General features: G+C 54.3%; 7 protein-coding genes across 7 annotated transcripts; 4 read left to right on the forward strand and 3 right to left on the reverse strand.

The window, feature by feature from the left end:
* Positions 1–1,193: 1,193 nt before the first annotated feature.
* On the reverse strand, positions 1,194–1,436 carry CCOS01_13941 (uncharacterized protein; the record flags this gene model as incomplete). The annotated part of the gene is made up of 1 exon (XM_060462085.1): positions 1,194–1,436. The coding sequence occupies one exon, from the start codon at positions 1,434–1,436 to the stop codon at positions 1,194–1,196; it is 243 nt and encodes an 80-aa protein (XP_060307181.1).
* A 565-nt stretch (positions 1,437–2,001) lies between these two features.
* On the forward strand, positions 2,002–3,903 carry CCOS01_13942 (uncharacterized protein; the record flags this gene model as incomplete). Its single annotated transcript, XM_060462086.1, has 2 exons — positions 2,002–2,863; positions 3,089–3,903. The coding sequence occupies 2 exons, from the start codon at positions 2,002–2,004 to the stop codon at positions 3,901–3,903; spliced, it is 1,677 nt and encodes a 558-aa protein (XP_060307182.1).
* Positions 3,904–5,330: 1,427 nt separating this feature from the next.
* Positions 5,331–6,293, reverse strand: CCOS01_13943 (uncharacterized protein; the record flags this gene model as incomplete). Its single annotated transcript, XM_060462087.1, has 2 exons — positions 5,331–5,777; positions 5,841–6,293. The coding sequence occupies 2 exons, from the start codon at positions 6,291–6,293 to the stop codon at positions 5,331–5,333; spliced, it is 900 nt and encodes a 299-aa protein (XP_060307183.1).
* Positions 6,294–8,037: 1,744 nt separating this feature from the next.
* On the forward strand, positions 8,038–8,961 carry CCOS01_13944 (uncharacterized protein; the record flags this gene model as incomplete). The annotated part of the gene is made up of 1 exon (XM_060462088.1): positions 8,038–8,961. The coding sequence occupies one exon, from the start codon at positions 8,038–8,040 to the stop codon at positions 8,959–8,961; it is 924 nt and encodes a 307-aa protein (XP_060307184.1).
* A 3,427-nt stretch (positions 8,962–12,388) lies between these two features.
* CCOS01_13945 (uncharacterized protein) lies at positions 12,389–13,990 on the forward strand (the record flags this gene model as incomplete). Its single annotated transcript, XM_060462089.1, has 1 exon — positions 12,389–13,990. One exon carries the CDS (start codon positions 12,389–12,391, stop codon positions 13,988–13,990), a length of 1,602 nt encoding a protein of 533 aa, XP_060307185.1.
* Positions 13,991–14,322: 332 nt separating this feature from the next.
* On the reverse strand, positions 14,323–16,668 carry CCOS01_13946 (uncharacterized protein; the record flags this gene model as incomplete). The annotated part of the gene is made up of 1 exon (XM_060462090.1): positions 14,323–16,668. The coding sequence occupies one exon, from the start codon at positions 16,666–16,668 to the stop codon at positions 14,323–14,325; it is 2,346 nt and encodes a 781-aa protein (XP_060307186.1).
* A 1,251-nt stretch (positions 16,669–17,919) lies between these two features.
* On the forward strand, positions 17,920–21,629 carry CCOS01_13947 (uncharacterized protein; the record flags this gene model as incomplete). The annotated part of the gene is made up of 3 exons (XM_060462091.1): positions 17,920–18,353; positions 18,412–19,682; positions 20,212–21,629. 3 exons carry the CDS (start codon positions 17,920–17,922, stop codon positions 21,627–21,629), a joined length of 3,123 nt encoding a protein of 1,040 aa, XP_060307187.1.
* Positions 21,630–22,063: the final 434 nt, after the last annotated feature.

The raw sequence follows: 22,063 nt of genomic DNA on the forward strand, positions 1-22,063 counted from the left end.
TTCGGCGGCGATACCCGATTGAATGGCCTTGGTCAAGTACTACTTCTGCGCACTTTCGCTGTCTCCGATACCTTGTTCGTGGTCTTTTGCTGCGTACCACCTATATCGCAATGAGACTTGTTCCCACACCCTGGCAAACTCCCCTTCCGCTGACAGGCCTCCCCTGCCTCAGAGCCCACATGCATCCTGGGGCCTTTGCCCCGTCCAGCGCCTCGTCCGGGTCTCCCTTCAACAGGCAAGAGCAAATGTGTGGACTGGGACCCTCCTGGTACTGGCCTGGTGGATGGGGGGAAAGGCCCTGGGCCCCGGGCAGCATGGTGATGGAAGGATGGATCTGATTTGAGGTGCGCAGACGCTCACCCTTCTTCTCGCTGAGGTGTGGCTCGGTGGATACTGAGGACCTTCGGGATGAAGGTACTGCTACCCGTGGACACGCCTCGTTGGGTTATGTTTAGTAGGAGCATTGTGGTCCAAGTACATACGGATACTGCTCGCAACCCATGACTTTTGGTACTTGAGGCACATGGCCCCCGGCGCGCTAATCCAGTGCGGAGCATTCCCTCTTGCGGGCCCCGTACCTACCTATCCTGACCTTACTCTACCATTCCTTGCCTCGCCTCCTCGCCTACCATAGGCATGATACGGTACGGCCGCCGTCCAAAAGATACTTGCCCCATGTACTTGTTCTGACTGGATGGATACCGGACGCTTTTAGCTATCTCATGTCCTCTCCTCCTACCCATCCCCTTCAATCCTACCGTTAATGCTTCACCTTTCCTCTCCTTCTCAAACACTCCCAAATCTCACAAGACAGACATTCTCACTAGTTCCATTTTCCTTCTTCGCCTGCTTCCTACTTCTTCCACTCTCTCACGATCCACTGCGAATCCTTTCCTCGACACCACCCGTCACATTCGCCTGATATCCCCACCAAATCAAAGAGAGACCCATATCGCTACACGACATCAAATCGCCTGCCGCCGTACGAACATCGTCGCCGACTTCATTCCTCGTGTTCACCACAAAACACAATACAACCACTATTCCGACACGGGTCACCAGCTCGCTACCACGTTCTCTCATAGCTAGTTTCCTTGTTCTACCAAATACCTACCTACCAACTTCGAGAGACCGTCCACAGTAGCGACGAATTCGACCACCAAACCACGCCTCATACCGTTTGTTTCCTTCGATCAGCATTCCCCTCCCGAATTCGACTCTGTAAAGACGTCACGTCGCCAGTCTTCGAAGCCACCAGCCAAAGGAACCCGTTTGTACCGCATCGTACACTCGACCGTATTGGATGACCGTCGAACGTGTGGCTTGATTGCATTCCGCATACATCTCTCAGAACACACTACCACTGGTCTACCTTGGAGCTTCGCTGCACTCTTACTGTTAACTGACTGTCGTCTGCGACATTCTGCAAGCAGCATCTTGCACACTCATTGCCGATTGCGACGAGTCAATTCCATTCCCGTCACCAAGACACTTCTAGCGTCTCCAATCTTGTCTTAGTGCAAGCCTCCTCCCAAAGCCCGCCTGAACATAGCGCCCTTATCTACAACGCTCTGGGCTATATACCTCCCGTGGGCCCCGTCCTTTTCAGCGGCAACAGCTCTCTACGATCTAAGCTGTGCTCGCTCTTTTCGACCCAACACGACAACAAACATATCACACCACATCGATAATCTTTAGTCGATCAACGTTTAGCGCGACTCAACTTGCTGTATCCACTTGTGCAACAAAAAGTAGGATTTGGTCACTTCATCGAGACTATCCGCCGAGGGAAACATTCCGTGGAAGACGACCCGAATTCGTCTCAACCGAAGAAAGGCTGCACTCACTGTAGTTTGTTACGACAACCAGCGCCTTCTATGGGGTCATCGATGCAATTCTAGGCGCCCAAGACTACCCTGCAACACCAGTCTACTGCTGTCTTTTTGATCAGCGGCTTTTGGCAACTCCAATATTTTCTGCACAAGATAACTTGGCGTGGAAATGAAAAGGTCCAGGATAAGACAGCACTCCCCCATCTACCTGAGTCCTTCACCTTCACCCGAGAGGGAACTGTCACCACCCAGTCCGGCTTCAGCTGTCCTGGACTGGGAATACACCACGATCATGTCGAGGTCGAGACCCACCAGCGGGGCCTTGATGCCCGGCGCCGTCATCTTAACACCACCCACTCTCTCGGAGATCCTCTCGAACACCTCTATGCCGCCATGGACACTAGCAGCATTCATGGCATACCTCTCTCAGAACCACTGTCTGGAGACCTTAGAATTCACTATGGACGCCGACAGATATCGCAAGGCATACGAGCAGATCATCACCAACCAGGAATGGATCGGCGATGGTAAAGAGCATGTCTGCTCATTGTGGGAGAAGCTCATGCAAGCATACATCATTCCATACGCGCCGCGCGAGGTAAATCTTCCTTCGCCCGTGCGGAATCATCTTACGAACCTGGACTGCTCCTCCGCCCCACCTCCTCCAAGTGAACTCGACGACGCCGTCAGAATCGTCTACGAGCTCATGAACGATTCTGTACTTGTTCCCTTCATCGAGTCGGTCCAACCGGGCCATGGCGATTGCCGTACGGCGGAGGACGAAGGCCGACCTGGTCGCCTGCGCCTTCGGGCCGAGGGTGCTGGGGCTAGGTCAGAAGAGCCCGTGAAGTCTCCCAAGTTCCTACCCCAGCTGACTTTGGGTCGCAGTGGTGCCACAAGTCGATCGGCTTCTGCGTCTGGCGAACACGCTGAACGCGAGGGATTGACAGATGATAGTGGAAGCGCTGTTTCTCCTGGCACAGAGCCAATGACTCCTCCCACTACTCCGCCAACTTCAGACTGGACATTCAGTACCTCCCCAGGTGGACTTCAACGGGCATTGACCGCACACAATAACGGGTGGAAGAAGGTTGGCGCCAAGCTGGGTCTCCATCGCAAGTCACGCTCTAACCGACGAAACAACCCGACATCATCGGCCCCAATCACTGATGGGGACGTCACCATGGCTGAAGGCAGCCAGAGCAACCCTTTATAGGAACCAGAGGTCATGCCATCAACTACATCCACCACACCAGCGACATCATCTTCTCACCTCCCTCTGGACGGCTTCTCACGTGTCCGTCACCTTTTCAACCCGTGGGAGGAGCCTCATCCAGGCAAACGACTACCTCTCGCGGCGTCAGAGGCCGGCAGTGAAATTAAGAAGGTTGCTTTTGCTGGTCCACAACACATCAATAATGGTGGATGCAAAGGTGGCATGGCCGCAAAGGAATTTAGCGCTTACCACAACCCACGGCCCTGGATGGTACGACGCCCTATTCGAGTTCGGTCGCGAACCAACACTCCCGCTCCCTTGAGGATCACCACGGAGATATCCGAAGACGCCAAGTTGAAGCCCATTTCTGTTCAAAACATGGGAATCACTCCTCCTGCGGCACCCACTCTGGCTATGCCTCCTGCTGTGCCAGAAGATTCTGGCGAACCGACAGGCAGAGGTGTTTGCGACGAGCTCACTACTAAGGAAGTTGATGCAAGCCAGCTGCCTCTACCCGTATCTCCGCCAATCGATTGTCGGTTCACGGACTTTTCGAACCTGCTGGGCATCAACGTTCATCCTCCACCAGAGGATGAGGCCGTTGCAATGGCTAACGACGAGCCTGTATCGTATTGTCATGCCGCACCCGATGAGGATCTCTATGGGTGGGATGCTGAGCTTAAGCGGCAAAGCCAGCAAAGTAGCCCGATTTTACCGTGCTCTTGCGACGATGATTACCAATACCGACGGACGAGCATGACGAAGCGTAGCCTCTTGCACCGAGTCTTCAGCATGGCAGGTTCACCCAAAGATATCAACATTGAGGTGCGCAGAGCTAGCAGCACCTCCAGCTAGCCTGTCACTTTCCTTTTTCAATTTCGTACTTCTGGTGTTTTTTTTTTTTTTAAAGTGCTTGAAGCAAAGCCATGATACCAATTTTCTCTCCACCCTTCTCGGCGTTTGCCCAACATTCCCACTTCGACTTTGTATTCTGGCATCAAATTACAAATCTACCTGGCAGGAGAACATTATCCAACATGCATTATTGGGGAAGCAAAAGAGGAATGATAGACATAGGTTCAGGACATTTTGAAGTGGAGTTTTTGTGGCATTTATATTGCTCGGCTTGGAAAATCTCATGAAGCATTGCGAGGAGCTTTGGCGGGCAGCGGTCAATTTTGTTTTGGTTAGTTCATTTTTCGGTTTGTTCATTTTCATCACAAGGCAAACTAGGGAAGCAAAAAGTATTGGTTGCGCAGGGCCCCAGAAGATGTGGCGGAAACTCACTGGGAGCATGTCGGCATAGGCATTTGGGATGACTGAGACGAGGCGATGACTGTATTTGTTAGATGTGCAATAACATCATGAACCAACAACAATCCTTTGCCTCGGCTTTGTGTGATTTTGTGATTGGGTATTGATCTCGCCTGGCTTAGTGGATGAGGACTGCTTGAACAATACGCATCTTCTTGTCGGCTCCCGCGGAAAAACCACGTGGACCTCCCCTGGGTAAATTACATCTAGTTCTACTGTGCTGCATGGAAGGCCTACTTCCTGCGCAGTTTGAGTGAATCCTTTCTTTACAGCTTGTAAGGAACTCAACCTCTTGTCCCATCAACATCTAGAAACCAAGCAGTTCTCTATGCCGATCTGGCTGCTGTTGTGCCCATCCAATGTGGCTTAGAACCATTTGGTAGTGAGCAATGACTACTGAGAGAAGTGTGTCGGCCAGCCCACTCGGCCATGACCACCCCCTTTCTTCATCGTCAATCGCAAATGTGGCGCGTCAGGCTTGGTGGTGTGGCTTTGCTAGAGACTCACTGCTCACTTTAGGCCGACTGAAAAATTGGCTTAGGTCTATGGCTCTGGAAGATGATTACAGCTGTCGAGAAACCAAGAGCGATTATCAGCATCACCACGGTATCTCGTGGAATGATGGAAGGTCTCCAGAAGTCCAAGATCGGCCAAAGTCTAACAAGCACATTCCAGAGTCTGCGACCCTCACTGGCTGGGACGATCTGAAGAGTCTCACAATGTCTCATGTCTATTATGTTTGAGCAGTCGCTTCAGCTAATGTACTTGTACTGCAAACGCCGTCCTGTACAGCTAGCTCATCGCAGAACACCCTCTTCTCTCTGCGGTGTTGGTCAACCTTTCTTCGCCCAAGTAGCCGGGTTGCCCCGTGAATTAGTCACTGCCGATATGGATTACTTATCAATGCAAGTCTGATAGGGGGCCCGGAGTGGTTCTTCAACGAGCTTCTGCTCCCGTCGCCTCGCCTTCTATTGGTCTTCCAAGTTCTGTACCTCGTCTTGTTCATGCTGGGCAGGTGCTACTAGACGCCACATGCTCATTCCTTGTTCGCCTGTTTCTTCCGAGTCCACCGTGACGCCGAGTCGTCGGATGGCTTCGGGAGGAATCCCTCTAGCGGTGATGTTTGCTCTCTCACCAAGTCGAGGTGATCTTGAGGACGGACTTGATATACTCGGCAGAAAAGGTGGCTGCAGCCGACCAAGCTGCTGAGCTTCGGTCGAGTCACCTGGAGCATGCGACTGCCATGTGTCCGCTGCATCGTTATCGTGGAGTGTGATTTGTCGCAAAGTCTGTCTCGTTGATAGGTCGTTATGTCGGGAGATGACAGCAGCTGCCCGGGTTGACGGCGTTTCTGGTGACAAATGTGCAATGCGTCTTGGTTCACCATGTCGCAAGCCCCTTGGCAGCCGAACGATCTGTCAGATGGTCGGTGTCAGCGTAACCGCTGGGTGGTGCTATTCTCAGGAGCAACAACATACATTTCCAGGGTGGTTCGTTGCTGTTGTTACTCTCGCTGTCGCGGAGAAGGGCAGAGGTAGCGGTAGCCTCGGCATTTTTAGGCCCGGTAACCGGTCCTCGTGAGTATCTCCCATCGACTCGTTTCCGTCTTCTTCTCCTTCATCTTCGTTGTCAATAGAGGACGTGTCCATCTTTTCGCTGTCATCAACAATGGTTTTACCATCCTCATCGTCACCGTGATGGTCAAAGGCGGTTGGACTGTTATGTATCTCGATACTCTCTTGGCCGGGTAAAATACTGTCTGGCACGAAACGGAGTCGCAGCGGGTCATGTAGCAGGCCACTCGTAGGTGCCTGTCGGCTCGAATGGGCATCGTTACCTCGACCGCCGCGGTCTTGTGCCTTGCGTTGACGTTCGTATTGCTTGACCTCCGAGAGAGTTATGCGAATGACGGTAGGATCCAGGCGCATCATTGTTGATCTTCAGATGGAGTCGTCATTGGCGCTAGTGTAGCCCGACAAACTTTATGAAGTTCGTTTTGAAGAGTGCATTATTTCAATTCAGCGCGATGTATGTCTCCTCCATTGGCAGCAGCCGGGCTCGCAGCGGCAAGTTGGAGGGAAGGCATCGCTCAGAGACTGCAGGAAGTTGCCAAGTCCTCACCGAGGTACAAGTGCATTGCGAACAGCCATCGCGAGAAAGAGGTTACTCGGCATCCGACTAGCAGGAATCATCCCCGGCGAGGCACGGGACGAAGCTGTCGTTCACGAGACCAACCTACTAACTACAATGGCTGGCTCTGATGAGTCTCAACGCGTTCAACTGCCAGGTGTACTCGCCCGTCCCCATCTACTTTGACAAACGACCACATACTACGAGAATACTTGCGTCTAAGCTACAGAGATCAACGGTCAACTGGATGAAATGCAGATGGAAGACACCCGTGACTTGGTGCCCCGCCAATGACCTACCTGTAGTCAAGGAAGCAGTCTCACTGTTTAACTATCGAGGTCGCGGGCAAGCGAATATTCGGAAAACGGGGGCCCATCATGTACTTAGTGTGGGTAGTCGCAAAGCCCCTGGATCTATCGTAGCGAGGCGTGCAATGCGACGATGGGCTGCAGCTGTAGCAACTGCGGGCAAGCATGCGTCCTAGCTAGCCCTGATTCGGCATGGACGCGTTGGGGGCAAGATATAAGTTTGCCTCGCGTGCCTCGTTTGCTGATACAAAGGTGACTGACTGATGCTAACTCTATGGGGAGAACTGGGCTGATGGGTGGAGACCAGAGTACCGACCTTTGCCCGTGTTCTCCATGCATTATGGAAGTCTCTTCTCAGACGGACTAAGAAATTGCGCCCGTGCTCAAGATGATCTGTGATACGCCCAAACTCACTTGCCATCCTGAAGCTGTGCTTTCCCTCCTTGGCTCGACGGGTACGTACCCACTTCGTACAGACTGAGGTGCACTTTGAAAGCTGAGCGTCTCTCCGTAGCGCAACGACACTTCCTGAGGTGAGACCGGGGTACCGGGGGTAGGACGGCTCGCAAATGGAAGGCGGCATTCCCTTGTCTACCACGCATCCAACCCTCCAGGTCCAAACCTTTTCGTCGGCCCTTTCCTGCCTCTTACCCGTTGCTCGCGTTTTCCTTCCGTCTCTCAATTGACCTTGTAGGATACAAAAGGATAGCTCCTTCTTCTCTCGCCCACCTCCTCCTGGCGGCGCCTTCCCTCCCTCTTCCTTACCACAGTTCATCCACTCTCCTGCCGCAGCTCGTCTAGTCTTTGTCTCTGGGACAACCTCAACTTCCTTCCTGCTACACATACCACCCTGAACTCTTACATGTCTGCTTCCTGCCATCTCGTCAGACGCCTTCACACTCTTCCATTAACTGCTCAGTCTCCCATCTGGTCCTGAACAGCTCCTTCCTCCTTTCAACCAACCTGCCCCAACCCACCATCACTCGGGTCTAGCCATCTCAACCTACCAATCACCATTCACTTTCCATCACCACCCAGTCGTCGCCATCTTGTTCACCTTTACAACCGCCTCGCCGACGCCGAACGACTGTCCTCAAACTCTACCAGACAACACGTCCATCTAGCCACTGGACTTCGCGACCAACGTCTTGCTCAACTACTAACACATCGTGATTCGTAAAAGAGTTACTTGAATCTGAAGTCTGAACTTACCTTGCGCAGATCTAACTATACAGCCATGTCTCCTTTCGGTCACTCCTTCTCCGCTGGCTCCCCCGTCATGGCTCTTCCTCCTCAGCCCGCCCATCAAGCGAGCTTTAGCATGGACCCATTCTCTCCCCAAGCCACACCCTTTGGCCAGCCCGCCGCCTTCCAACGCTGCCCTGCACCGCCGGCAATGCCCGCCGGAAGCCTTCGAGTCGCTGGTCGCAAACGTTCGCGCGACGAGGCTGCCCCCAACCTGGTGACCGACGAGCCCGAACACCATACCGCACCCAAAGAACCCGAAGAAGAGTGGGAGTACGGCCCTGGTATGGTTCTCATCAAGAAGGGTAGCTACGTCGCGGATGCTGGTAGTCAATCCGGCACCTGGGTCGAAGAGAAGGCTGCGCAAGATGACGCTCGCAAAACACAAGAGGCCATCACACGTCTCCACGAGCAGCAGGAACGCCCATCTCTACGCAGCAACAAATCCCAACGCCTTACCCAGGCCGTCATGCCAAATCTCCATGCAGCCCAGCCAGCTACGGCGTCCACATCCACAACTCTTTCATCAGAGAGCTCTGCGCAACCAGTCGTCGACCAATTCACCCTTCACCTCGGCATTGGCTGGAGACGCATCAGCGAAGACCAACACATCCAAGCCGCGGCGCGCGGCTGGGCCCGGTTTATTGAGAACCACTACCCTGTTTCCAACGCCATCATCCGGCTGGAGAGCAAGGGACTACAATCGTACCTCGTCGAAGCCGCGGAAGGTTTCTTCCTCTTCGCAGAGAACCTCCGTCAAGGCCGCTTTGTTAGCAGAGACGTCGAGGGCGCTATGCGAAATCTCCAGTGCTCGCCTCCCACCTTTGACGGTCAAGAGACATTGCTTGCGACCGAGTCTCCCGCAGCAGTAGAACCAGCCAACATGATGGAGGCTGACAGCAATATGGTCATGTAAAGCGGCCACGCGATAAACAACGGCGCGTTCGGCTTTGTTTCATTTTCTTTGGAATCTCATTACAAAACGGCAAGGTTAGGGGAGGCGCAATGGTTTTTTTCTCCAAGCTGTTCGCTTGGTCGGGTCGGGTTGGATGGGTTGAGTACCTGACTGAGGGAGGATATATCATATCATCACGGCACACAAACGATGGCCGGCCAGCGGAGAAAATAATTTCTTGGTCTGGGCACATCATCAACTGTCGAAACCGATCTTGACAGACTGGTCTGGTCTCTGCTTATTTCGCGTTTAGTTACCGCATTGGAGATGCCGATATGCGATATCAGCAAGCTTCAGAATTATCAAAAGAAATATGACTAAATTTAAACAGTGGCATTTACTCGCAAACTCAACGTCTTGAATCCATTTTCCTGGCCTAAAGCACATCTTGCTTGGTATTTGGCGGTGAAAGCATAGCCTTCACGCTTTAGTATCAAGGTCGACTAAGCTGAGGTACGGGGTAATTTTTCTCGGAACGCGGTTTGCTGCGTTGCCGAGGCGTCCAAGACCGTTTGCAAGACGAGAAAACCTTGATAGCGTTCATTGGCCGATGCAAACCCGAGTCAAGAGTCTTGGAGCGAGTGGCCTTGGATAAGACGAGACAAAGTGGACGGGCCTGCTAAACCTACCTTGGTCTGCGATGGTACGACGGACAGGTATGTGGGTGTAAGTGCCAAATCCGTCATCTTGTGTGACAGGTTGGACAGTCAGCGCCGGTAGAGCCCAGTGCGAGCGAAGCAAAGCGATGCTGGCTGTCTGTCGGCTGGGGCACGAGACTCAGCTCGATACATTATGAGGGACGGAAGGACGGAGGGGAGCATCGACCTCCGCCCCCCAGGTGAGTGAATGAGACCGTGAACGGTTAGTTGAGACCCTGGGCACACTGCACTGGCATAGGTACTCAGAAAGGGGGACACGACTCACGAGTCCAACGAGGGTCACGGGTGGAAGAGCGGCAAGTTCCAGCAGCTTGCAGGGCGCGCCAGAACAGAAATGGGGTCGGCAGAGTGATCAGTGAAGCACACCTTAGGATTCGAGGAGTTGAGTGGTGGCCGCTTACTGGTTGAATCGGCTGATGGTGGGAACCATTGAACGACCGGGGAACCTCCAGCAGGAGCTAGGTACCTTGTCTCTCGCTCGCTCGCGCGCCCGTCAAGCTGCTGCTTTTTGCCTCCGAAGTTCCATTGTGACACTGAGAGGGCCGCACGGAGGTTTGCGAGGAGCGGGCAACGGTGCAACACAGATTGAAGTTGTTCCATTGGCCACAGGTTTTTGCTTCTCATTGGTGTCTCGAGGACAGAAAGATGGAGCAATTTTTGCTGCGGATCGGTGGAGCATTGAGCACGCATGTGGCCAATGAAATGGCTGATGAGAGATGGCGGAAGTAGGAGATGACGGAATACTTTGATCGACATGCAAGCTCGAGTGCGGTTCGGGGTACCCGGCTATTGCCACGGTTGTGACCAATCACGAGCCCTCCACTAAAGGCTCCAGACGAGCCGCCAAAATCCGGAGGCTGGCTAGTAGGACCGGGATTGGAAGGAAGAAAGATTACTGCTCTATGTGTCTCACGTGACGAGGATGCTCCGATTAATTCGAGATCGGACCTCTTTTCCCCACACCTAGTCACGTTCTGGCTTTTCCTCCACCTGACCTTCCATTGGCTGAGGACGATTTGCAGGCTGTTGCGAGCCTGCCACTGCGGACAAGCAAGAGGAAGAAATTTCGTGACCTGGCAGCTCCAGGGTGGCCAAGGTAAGGTGCATGTGGGAAAAGCACGGGAGGTGGCCCCCGTCTACCAGTGCCAGTGAGCGAGTCTGCGAAGTCTGCCTTGCCAGCATGCACGATGATGCCCCCTGCATCTCCTCGCCTCATGAGGGTATTCAAGCAACCTATGGTTGGGCGACGATGAAAGGAGGCGAGTGGCCTGCACCCACTATCGGCAAGCGCAAGCTCGGAGGGAGGCACCGGAGGCAACTTTTAATCCATCGTCGTCCTATGGAGGCAGGCACACTGTTGGGATAGCTGGGAAGGCCTGGGAAGATTTCTTCTTGTCTTTCCTTTACAAGTATCAGGGCGGATTGTCGCTCCCCGCTCATTGGTACGTTGACAGTTGACTCAACCTTTACCCGTCAACTGCCACCCATCGTCCCGACTTTACTTGTTTTGCTTACCTTAGGTTGCCTACGTTTTTTGGTTGGGTGGTAGGTTAAAACTCATGTGTGCCTCAGAACCTCTTTGCCTCTACGAAATGATATCCTGAGCGCTTCCAGGTTCGTCTCCCACTTCCAGGTCGACCCAGAGCAGCCTGTCCCATTGTGCCTGTCTTCGCCATCTCATTGGCAACTGCATAACGCAGAGCTTGCTCACCCTGTCCCTGTCCCACTTCTCGTCGCCGGCGCCGTCGCAATATCCTGGTTCACGCTTCACTCTTTGGCTCTACGCGTCCACACGTCTACTGCGTACGGATACAGCTGTTTTCTCTTTCTGGCTCTGGACCGACCCTCATTGGGCCTATGATGGTGCTGGCTCTTCTCCCATCTTTGACATCTTCTGTCCGGTCTTGAATTTTGTCGCCAGTAGTCGCATCACGAGGTGCTCGCTACCTTATCGGTACCAAATAGCGTCAAGACCCCTCCCCCCGAGTCACCAGGGTCTCAGACTCTTGCCTGCTCGTCTTGCTTGATTTCTCCATCTCGGTCTTCCTCGTGCTGATTACCTCACCAGCCACCCCAAGACCCCATTCGACCAGCAACAAATCAACACATCTATCCGTACAGCTTGACTAGACTCGCGTCTCTCCTCTATTCTCTTCGCCTCCGCGTAGATATTCTTGGCATCGCCTTTGCCTTGCTCCATCACCACACACTGCATTTCTAGCTCCCGCCATCAGAGCTATTTGATCTTGTCACCGGCGCACGCACGCTCGCACACTCCTCCCCCGCGCATCGCGACACGAACAAATCCAGCCGCCCGTCCGCTCCCCGCTTCTTCACCTTTTCTTGGTGCAAGTAGTCTCGTAGCTCTTAGCTTAGGAGCTCCATTGTTCTCAGCGCCTCGGCTCGGTTCTGTCTCACTCCCGCACGCCTTCGTCAGTGTTACTCTTGTGCGCCCATCAACGCAGAGTCGCCGCCCAAAACCTTGAGCCCGTCAACAAGCTTCCCCGTCTCACAGAAGTGGTCAACCTTGGTTCATCTTTTCGGCCGACGACTCTCCGCCACTTGTGCGCGCTTCTTGCGCGCCCGTTGTGTCGCATCTTCGTTTCCTGCTTGTCCACCTACAGGGACCCCCAGTGCGCGCGTTCCTCCATGTCCGAGCCGCCGTAGGCCGTCAGTCCCTCCTCCGACCTTCGCAGCTTCGGTCTCGATAGAGTCGATACGCCTTCTTCATGGTCTCGCAGCCCGATTCCGCGTCCTCCCTCACCCTGCGAGGCCCCTCCTCGGTCGTTTCGCGTCCTTCACTATCTCGCACGAAGCGATACAACAGGTCTCATGTCGGCGGTTCATCCTATATCTCCCAGAATGAGTTTCCCGTCTTCAACAATTCGGGCGATGTCGAGATTATAGTCAAGGCCGGTGGCCACCAAAACCGTTATCTACTGCATCGTCATACCCTCACGCAATGCTCCGGTTTCTTCGAGGCCAGCACTAGTCTCGAGTGGTCCAAAGCAGTTTCGGATGGCGCCTCGAATGACTTGCCTCGTATAGGCGACGGCTCCTCAGCCGACTCTTACAACCCTCTGCCTTCCAGCAGGGCCTTGACTACTTCATCTACACTACCAAGGAAACGTTGGCGCTATGAATTGGATCCAGGCACGGGGGATGGCGATATACCAATGCTGGTGCAAAAGGATGAAGATGGCTCAAAGGGTTTGAGCGCGGGCAACTCTGGGTCTCTGTTTGGCTCTGGTGGCAGCGCGGTCAACGGCGACCAGCCCGTGTCGTATTCGCGAAGCAAGACATCGGGACATTCCCACTCCTCGTCGGCGCACTCGAATCATAACTTCTTCCGCTCCGTCGCCAATCTGAGCCTCGTGCCTAGCTCGACGACGACGGCAACAAGCCAGCCGCTTTCGCAGGCCGATCAAGATCTCCTCCGCGACTACGACAACCTCTTCCGCATTTTCTACAACCACTCCCCGATTCTCGACGGTGTCAATATTGCGGATGCTTACGTTCAATGCAAATCTCTCATCACCTTGGCGGACCTATATGACGCATTGGCCGTGGTTGGCCCCAGGGTTGACCACCATCTGCTTCAATTTCAGTCACGGCTCTGGAAGCAGATTGCTAAGTATCCCATCTCATACCTACGTCTTGGCTACCTTGCCCGCAGTAGAGTCATCTTTCAGGAGGCCTTGATTCATGTGGTCGGGCAATGGCCGGCAGGAGAACGTAGCCTGCGTGCTGCGCTCCCTGACATCGTTCTAGACATAATTGAAGACAAGGTCGACGAGCTAGAAGAGGTGGTCAGCCGTGTCGAAGGCCGTCTCTTCCGACTGAGCTTGATGACGGCGAGGGGCGAGCGTGTCACACCTCAGAACAACTATCTCGACTGGCTAGCCGTTAGCCTGTTTCGACAATGGCTGGCAGACAACACCAGTCCTCCGCCCCCAGACCGTCGACTCCAAAGCTCTCGCGACGGTCGGAACGGAAACAACCAGCAACTGGCCCTCCCCGCTGCTGTTCCGCCGTTGGCCACGGTCGGCCGCACATATCGCACTCTCGGCGCCTCCTCAGCGGCTTACCTGGGCCACGATGAGTGCAAGCGGTTCTTAAAATTGACGCCTGAGCTGTATAGCCGGGACAATCTCCGACGCTTTGAGAAGCGCATCGACGAGCTGAAGCTGATGGCTCGCGACATTGTCCGGCCTTTGATGGGCAGTGGTTTAGAGCTGGATATCAACAGCGGAAGGGCCGCCGATGGAATTGGCTACCTCACGTGCATAACCGTGGGGGATCGTGACCTTCCTTGGCATGGTGAGCATTGATACGAAAAAAATGGACTCAAATGCCCGGCCAATTTACGGCTGCAGAACGAGATGAAGAAGCATACTGGTTATTCTTCCGACTAATGATGAACGAATTTACTGGCGGATTTTGATCTTATTTTTTGGATTATTTTTGAGTTGGCAATATTTGACGGATACAGCCTGGGATACCCATTGACGAAACTCGCGTCGTGCATCGACACTGCAAAGAAGGCCTTGATTCAGGGAGGCATATAGCAATAGATTTCAGACATAAGCCATTGTCGTTATTGGAATAAGACTTGAATGCGCTTGATGGTAGTGGTACAGAGTGGTACAACGGGGGGATATCGTTAGTCGTCGTCTCCTGTGAGATCTATAATGGAAACTTCGCTCTGCCTCCATCCGTCATCCTTTGTCAAGCGCTCCGATGCCATCGTCGCCTTCGTTCGGGCTACCCATTCCCCGTCGCTCACTTCGACCACCCGGAAAAATCCACTGACGCTTGTCCGTGGCACCATGACTTTTTTCCTGGCCTCCGTTGAGGTAGTTTTTACAATGGGTTTCGGCGCAAACGCATCGTCTGGTTCTAGCCAGGAGGAAGTTGTGACTTTGGTGGTTCGGAAACCACGGAAGCCGGCACCAGCAGCTTCCTTCGGTGCAGCGGGTTTGACCTTGGCAGTCTGGCTGACGGTGATGGACGTGCCAAGGCGGCCACCGCTCTGGACACTCTTTGGCTGCCTATCATGGTTGGTTTCCTGATCCGCCGTTGGCCGCGTGGTGTTGCCAGTCACAAACGATTCCATACGTGTCTGCTTCAGCCCCCGCTGACTCTTGGACAGAGTTGTCGCCAGTCGTATTGGTGACGAACCTTTTGTCGACTCCCGATGTTTCCCAGGGCTTTGGGAAAGACGACGAGGTGCTGATGTAGACATGTTAGGCGGATTGGGCGCGGGCTCGACGAAAGAATCTTCGTCAAGACCTGATAGGTCGATAATGGTATGCTGAGGTGTTGGTGGACTCGCCAGGCTCGACGGGCTCAGCGGGCTCAGCGGGCTCAGCGGGCTCAGCGGGATTTTCAGCGACGGAAAAGGAGGCGCAGGCGAAGCGCAGACGGGGCTAGATGACAACAGAATCGGCTCTGCGGGCTGCCGAGGCTCGGTGATCCTAGGCATATGTTGTGAGCCAGCGTATGCCCAGGGGTTACTGTGAGCGGTTGGTTCTGCGGTGGCAGACACTTTCCCGTTGGACCTGGATTGCTTACTTCGGTTGATTGGTCTCGGCAAGGGATTCGGACGTTGTGAGGAGGAGGAGGCCGGAAACGCAGCCGCAATCTTTGTTGGATCAGGCCTAAGAATAGTTGGACGAGGGAGTTGTGGTGGGAGGACATCTTCGTCATCTACTTGATGTTGCGATATTGCGCCGCCAGTCTTTGCTGATTGTCTTGTAGTTGTGCCCTTTGTGATTTGCATCCACTTATCAAGCGCGCCGTGTTCGGCTGGGACGGCTTTGGCAGGCTTCCTCTTGCTAACGCCCTTGCTGCTTGTGTTCTTGGGCTTTGTAGACGCCTTCGTAGCCTTGGTGCGCTGTTTCTCTTCCCAATCTTCGACAGCCAGAGGTGCGCCTAGCTTGACGAGCGACTCGGGCAGCCAGATCATCTGGGCGGCATATGGGTCGAATGTACTCTTTGGCACAGCCTGGCTGCTCGCTGGCACTCCCTCGCCGTCAATAGCAGCTTCGAATTCCTCGTCGCTATTGAGTCCGAGACCCTGGCGATCAAAGGGCACTTCGTCGGCTTCGTCTATCTCTTGTGAAAGGTCTAGACCGACTATATCGGTCGGAGTATGTGCTACGCGCAGCTCTGGAATACCATCGGTGCTGTGATGGCTTCGTATCCCGGCGATACGATTGATCATTTTCGATTCTTCCTTCTCCATCTCCTCTGCCGTCTGGTAGCTTGCTCGGTCGGAAAGGTGCCTCTCCAGTAACTTGTGGACGAGTAACGCAGGTGACAGGACTCGCGTGAGCTTGATGGCACCGATTTTATTCACCCAGTCAAGCGTCTCATCGGCAAAGTACCGGAGACCTTGCACATCTATCGGGCGACTCCAATTGAGACCCGTCTTCAACCTGTCGATAGTGGTGGCACTTGAGACGACCGGGTGCGTATAATACCTGAGTACTTGGCGATCTGGAAACTCGTCCGGTATGGATAGAGCTTTGTGCCGTACTCTGAAGAAGCCGCTCTCGTTCGTACGTAATTCGTGTCGTAACGTCCTCCTCCAGTCATCAAATTGGTCATCGTCTTCGATCTTCAAGCGGCATAGCGACTTGCCGAACCCAGCTTTCGCCGCCTCACATGCAACTTTGGGACCGCATCCTGGTACACCTTCCGGTATGTAGTCGCCTCCACTCATCAGTGCGACTAACACCATACCCTCTCGATCCAGACCCGTCTCGGCAGACAATAGATCATCGACCTCGTACATGCTAACGTGGGTGGGCGTCTTGGCTCCGCGGGTCCCCTCTGCTGACCAGTTTCGAAGACTTCGGGTGCAGCCGAACATGATTGTGTCGACATCCTCGCTCAAAACTGCGTCGACGATACTCCGCTGCTGTAAGAGAGCGCATTCGGCTTCTGCCTCGCCGGGCGCGTCATGAACTGGGAATCCGAATAGACGAATGACTCTCTTCGCCATGGCTATTGCAACGCCATCTCCTTTACCGGAGCGCTTATTGCGCTTGAAAGCCGGCTTGTGAGGGCCATCAAATACAAAAATGGGGTGTATACCAAGACTAAGTAGTCGCACCAAGCGATAGAAAAGAGTCCTGATTGCAGGGTTTGTCCCACCTGGTGAAATCTGTCAGCTCTGAAGCGGCCAAATTGGACGTGGATTTGCCGCTACCTCGTGCGGCTTGTGTTTGGAATTGCCAGATGGCAATATCAATGGCAATCCGTAACGGCCGGCCTGTATTTTCAAGTTTCTCTGTAGCAAGTTTGGCAAGAGACACTCTTCTGCCGGGGCCGAGTTCACGGTAAATTCTGTGGTTGTCATGTGAGTGGGACCTCGCTATCATGATAAGAAGAGGACAGGAGTGGTGGTAAGTACCCTTTGATTCCCATTGCAATTCTCCAATGGCTCTGATCTCAAGAATACCAAGGCAAGAAACTAATGCAGAGAAGAAAGATTAGATCTGCGGGTTGAGTGTAGATGCAGAATTCCATCCAAAGGGGTGGAGGGATATTGGGGGGCGAAATGCATGAAGTCGTTGATACGTCGATGATTCGGACAGCCAAAAAGAACAACGTTGTGCTCGAAATGAAAGATTTCAAAATTGAAGTGCAACGAGCCTCCCAAAGATTTGCTATGCGCGAATCATTATGCTCAATAACTCATACACAAGTCGTATCCAATGATTTTGTCAATGCTCCGTCTGTCTGGCGAGAGATAGGTGCCTTTCAACGTGAGAGATGTTGATTGAAGGTTGGTAGTTGGCTCACCACAGAAAGAGATGGTTACCGGGACTACGGACGGTGCCACCCACCTCAATGACATCTGCACGGCCTTACTACGTACATGTAGCGACGGTTCTCCACTTTATTTCGGAGTAAAGCGCCAGCAACAGTGCTCCACAGTGATTGACCCGTTTTCGGCCACAGGTACCTTACCTTAGAGGCCTAATCGACAAGCTCTACCTCAAACCTCCAGTCTCACGGGCTCTCTTGATAATTACACTTGGACTGTCACCAATTCCTCAATCGCGCGCAAACAACACCAGAAGACATACCAGATTGCTAGCAAACGACCCGGCGTGCTTTCCGTTGCAGGCGTTTACAACTTCACAACGGGCAACCTCTGACAACCGAACACGCGGGGCATGGCTTGCTAAACCGGGGCGCAACGCTCTCAACACCACGAATATCTCGTCTCTCTACTACTTCCTACAAGATGTCGTCCTCCGCAGCACCGAGCCTCGCCCACCGTTCCATTGCCAACATCCGAACCGAGACGGGTTCTGGCATCAGCGGCGGCCCTGCAAGTCCACACACCCCTTCTCGCAACATCTCTTCAACATTTGGCTCCCCGTCCAGTCTACGCGCCGAGGAAGACATCATCGTCATAGAGCTGGGCTCTCGCTTCATTAAACTCGGGTTCGCCGGAGAGCCAGCACCGAAGGCCGTGCTATCCCTAGGTCCTGAACAACTACGCCGCGTAGGCGACTTCCGCACGTGGGACCCAGATCACAAGGATGATTGGCGTCGTCGTCCAACGGGCAAGACTTGGGGAGACGACCATGAGCTATGGCAATATGATGTGCGGACCGTTGACTTGGGGCTTGTTGAGGATAAAATAGACCGAGCTGTTCGGGAAGCATTGAACAAGTGACGCATCCCCGCCGCCTAGGAGTCTATTACAGCATCACTAATGTTTGTCGTCCAGGTTCCTTCTTATCGATTCACGGCCGCGAAGAACCTCTCTTGTCCTGTCCTCGTCGATACCTCTGCCATTACTGTCAACCACCCTCGATGTTCTTTTCCACCGCTTTCAGGCACCGATTGTATCTTTGATGTCATCTGCAGTCACGTCGGTTGTGGGAGCTGGCACTCGGTCAGCACTGGTCGTGGATCTTGGCTGGGCTGAGACCAGTGTGACGAGCGTCTACGAATACCGCGAGATCCGCACCACAAGAACTACCCGCGCAGGCAAGATGCTGGTCAACGAGACACACAATATGTTGCAAGATGCACTATCGACTTCATCAGCGCACTCGCAGAAGACCCGTCGGGAAAGGGAACAAGGGCGGCACTCTCTGAGTTTTGTGGAGTGCGAAGAAGTCGCCTGTCGCCTTGTCTGGTGTCGCCAAGTCAAGCGTGGCGATCTCCCAAGTATCAGGCGGCCGGAGCAACAGCAACCTGGAGGAGAGGCATTGCCTACGGTCGAGGAGCAGGACGAATCCCCGCCAACTTCTCCCATCGAAGAAGAGCGGTCTGACAGCAATGTCGAGGTTTTGATCCATTCCGTGGAACCAGCGGAGAACCTGACTTTACCATTCCAACAACTGTCCGAGCCGTGCGAAAACACCTACTTTGCGCCACACTACTCACGTAGTAGCTTCGATGATGACGAGCTCCCTATTCATCACCTTATTTACCAACACCTAGTCCAGCTTCCGATTGATGCTCGAGCAGTGTGCATGTCGCGCATTGTATTCATTGGCGGCTGTTCTAGAGTCATAGGCTTGAAGCGGAGGATATTCGACGAGCTGTCGAAACTCGTCCACGAGCGTGGTTGGGACCCCGTTCAGGGGCGTGCACCAAAGCAGTACGAGAACAATGCGTTGCTGAAGAGAGGCAGCCGACGTGCAACCGAAGGTCCTACAGAGATTGAGCCGCCCGCAAGGGAGACGGAAGAACGTAGAGTTACGGGCGAAGATGAGCCTCGAAGCGCAGCGGATGTCATTGAGGACTCCTTGAGGAAGCGAGATAGCCACCATCCTAAAATTCAAGGCACCCTTCGACCTCTGGGTTCTCTCGGGCCGTGGGGAGGAGCCAGCTTGGCATGCCAGCTCAAAGTTATGGCGATGGCTAATATTGACCGCGAGCTGTGGCTGCAACAAGGAGTCAACGGGGCTTCACGGCCGAGTGAAGTTGACGTCAAGGCTCAGCAGCGGCAGAGCATGGGACCGGGTGGACTGATGCGAGGAGCTGGAGGTCAATCGAACTGGACGTTGGGGGCATGGGGAACTTTATAGCGAGGCGGGTGCAGAGATTTGCCTACCGACATGTGAAAATGCATTGATACCCCGGAGACCTGCTGGCCTTCGAAATATGAAGAAAAGAATGTACGATCAAACTACATAATCATACTCTGTCCAACGCTCGTCTTTTCATTGGAGTGAGCGCGACTGTAGTCAGTTGTGAAGCTGAAGATGCACTTAATTGGGTGAACGGCCCAGCGAAACCCCTGCTATTATGCTTGTAAGCGGTTCATACAGTTATCACGCCGCCTTCGTATCAGATCATCGCACTCCCTCAGAATACTCATTGAGAGGGATACATTGAATTCCAACCTCTCAGTTGCCAGACTTCAAAATGGGGAGAGATCCGACAAGTCTCTTGCGCAGTTCACTAGGGGCAGCAAGGAGGCGCCTCCTACACACCTCACCACCCACGCCGCGCATCATTAGCAGAGTGAATTGTTTGGCCTCACACTCACTCCAACATCGCCGTGCCTTTGCAGACGTCAAGCGGCCCTCGACCGCGCCAAAACCCATCATCGACATCAGACATATCAGGGAGAACCCGGAACTACACGAGCAAAATTGTCTCGAGCGCAACTACGTCCAACAGAGCAAGAGCCCCGCCCGCATCAATGAAATTTTTGCGCAATGGCAGGCCCTGCAAAAGGACAGCCGCGCCGTTCGCGAGAGGTCGAACCTGTTGCGCCGCCAGATCGCCAACCCGGCGTCCACCAGCGGCGACGACAATGCCGAATTTAACGAGATCCGGAGCAAGACCCGCGACGAGCTGCTGGACGAGGCCCGCGTGCTCAAGCAGAAGCTCGCGGCCGTGGAGCAGGACGAGGCCAAGCTCGTCGAGGAGATGGAAGGGCTCGCCCTCGCCATCCCCAACCTCACCAGCGACGTCACCCCCGTCGGCGACGAGCCGCGGCTTTTGAGTTACATCAACGAGCACCCCCACGAGACGCCCAGCGCCTCAGACAAGGTGTGGCGGTCCCACGTCCACATCGGCTCGGAGCTGGGCCTCCTCGACTTCGCCGGTGCGGGCACCGTCTCGGGCTGGGGCTGGTACTACCTCCTCGACGAGGCCGCGCAGCTGGAGCAGGCCCTCGTGCAGTACGCCCTCGCCGTCGCCACGCGGCACGGCTGGCGCCAGGTCGCACCGCCCAGCGTCGTCTACAGCCACGTTGCCGCCGCCTGCGGCTTCCAGCCGCGCGACCAAAACGGCGAGCAGCAGATCTACAGCCTTGCGCAGTCCGCCGCCGACGCCGAGCGCGGCAAGCCAGAGCTCTCCCTCGCCGGCACGTCAGAGATCCCGCTGGCCGGCATGAAGGCCGAGACTACCCTCGACGCCACGGAGCTGCCCGCGAAACGCGTTGCCGTCTCCCGGTGCTACCGCGCCGAGGCCGGCGCGCGCGGCGCGAGCACAAAGGGCCTCTACCGCGTCCACGAGTTTACCAAGGTCGAAATGTTCGCCTGGACCGCGCCCGACGCCGACGAGACGGTCGACGTCTTTGAGGAGATGCTCGACATCCAGACCGAGATTCTCGGGTCCCTGGGCTTGCACTGCCGCGTCCTCGAGATGCCGACCGCCGACCTCGGCGCCTCCGCCGTACGCAAGTGCGACATTGAGGCCTTCTTCCCGTCTCGCCAGGAGCAGAACGATGGCTGGGGCGAGGTCACGTCCGCCAGCATCTGCACCGACTACCAGACGCGCAGGCTCGCCACGCGAGCAAAGATTGACGGCAAGCTCACCTTCCCCTGGACCGTCAACGGCACGGCTCTCGCCGTCCCGAGAGTGCTGGCTGCTCTCCTGGAGGCCGGATGGAACGAGCAGGAAATGTCCGTCTCCATTCCGGCTTGCCTGCAGCCGTGGATGGAAGGAAAGGAAAAGATTGTTCGGAAGACTATCTCATAGCACATGGATACTTTACACAGTCCTACCTGACTTGGACTGAGGACACGGACATCGTGTCTTTTGTAACAACACTTATATTCGCACTTCTGTACATGAGCATTGCCACGTGCATCTAGCGCGTCTCGAAAAAAACCAAAGTCGAGGAGGCATGGCAGGGTAGACCATCAAAAGCATGTTCATCATGTGGCAGAGTCGTAGGGAGGTGATAATTCTGTACTTTACTACGTCCAACACACTACCTACAATACTAAACATCAACTGGACTCATACCAGCACTACCAATTTCAGACAAAAGAGAAAGGAAACCCAATAACTCCATTTTGATACAAACTACCGTTCATCCCAGGTGACGCCGACCCAGCAGGCTCATGCGTTATTCAATACTCGTCAATATGTCCATATGAAAAAACAACTTCTCAAAGACACCAATTTCG

The sequence above is a fragment of the Colletotrichum costaricense genome (genome assembly GCF_030867565.1).
Source record: "Colletotrichum costaricense strain IMI 309622 chromosome Unknown Scaffold_19.1, whole genome shotgun sequence".
In the NCBI taxonomy this organism is placed as follows: Eukaryota; Fungi; Ascomycota; class Sordariomycetes; order Glomerellales; family Glomerellaceae; genus Colletotrichum; species Colletotrichum costaricense.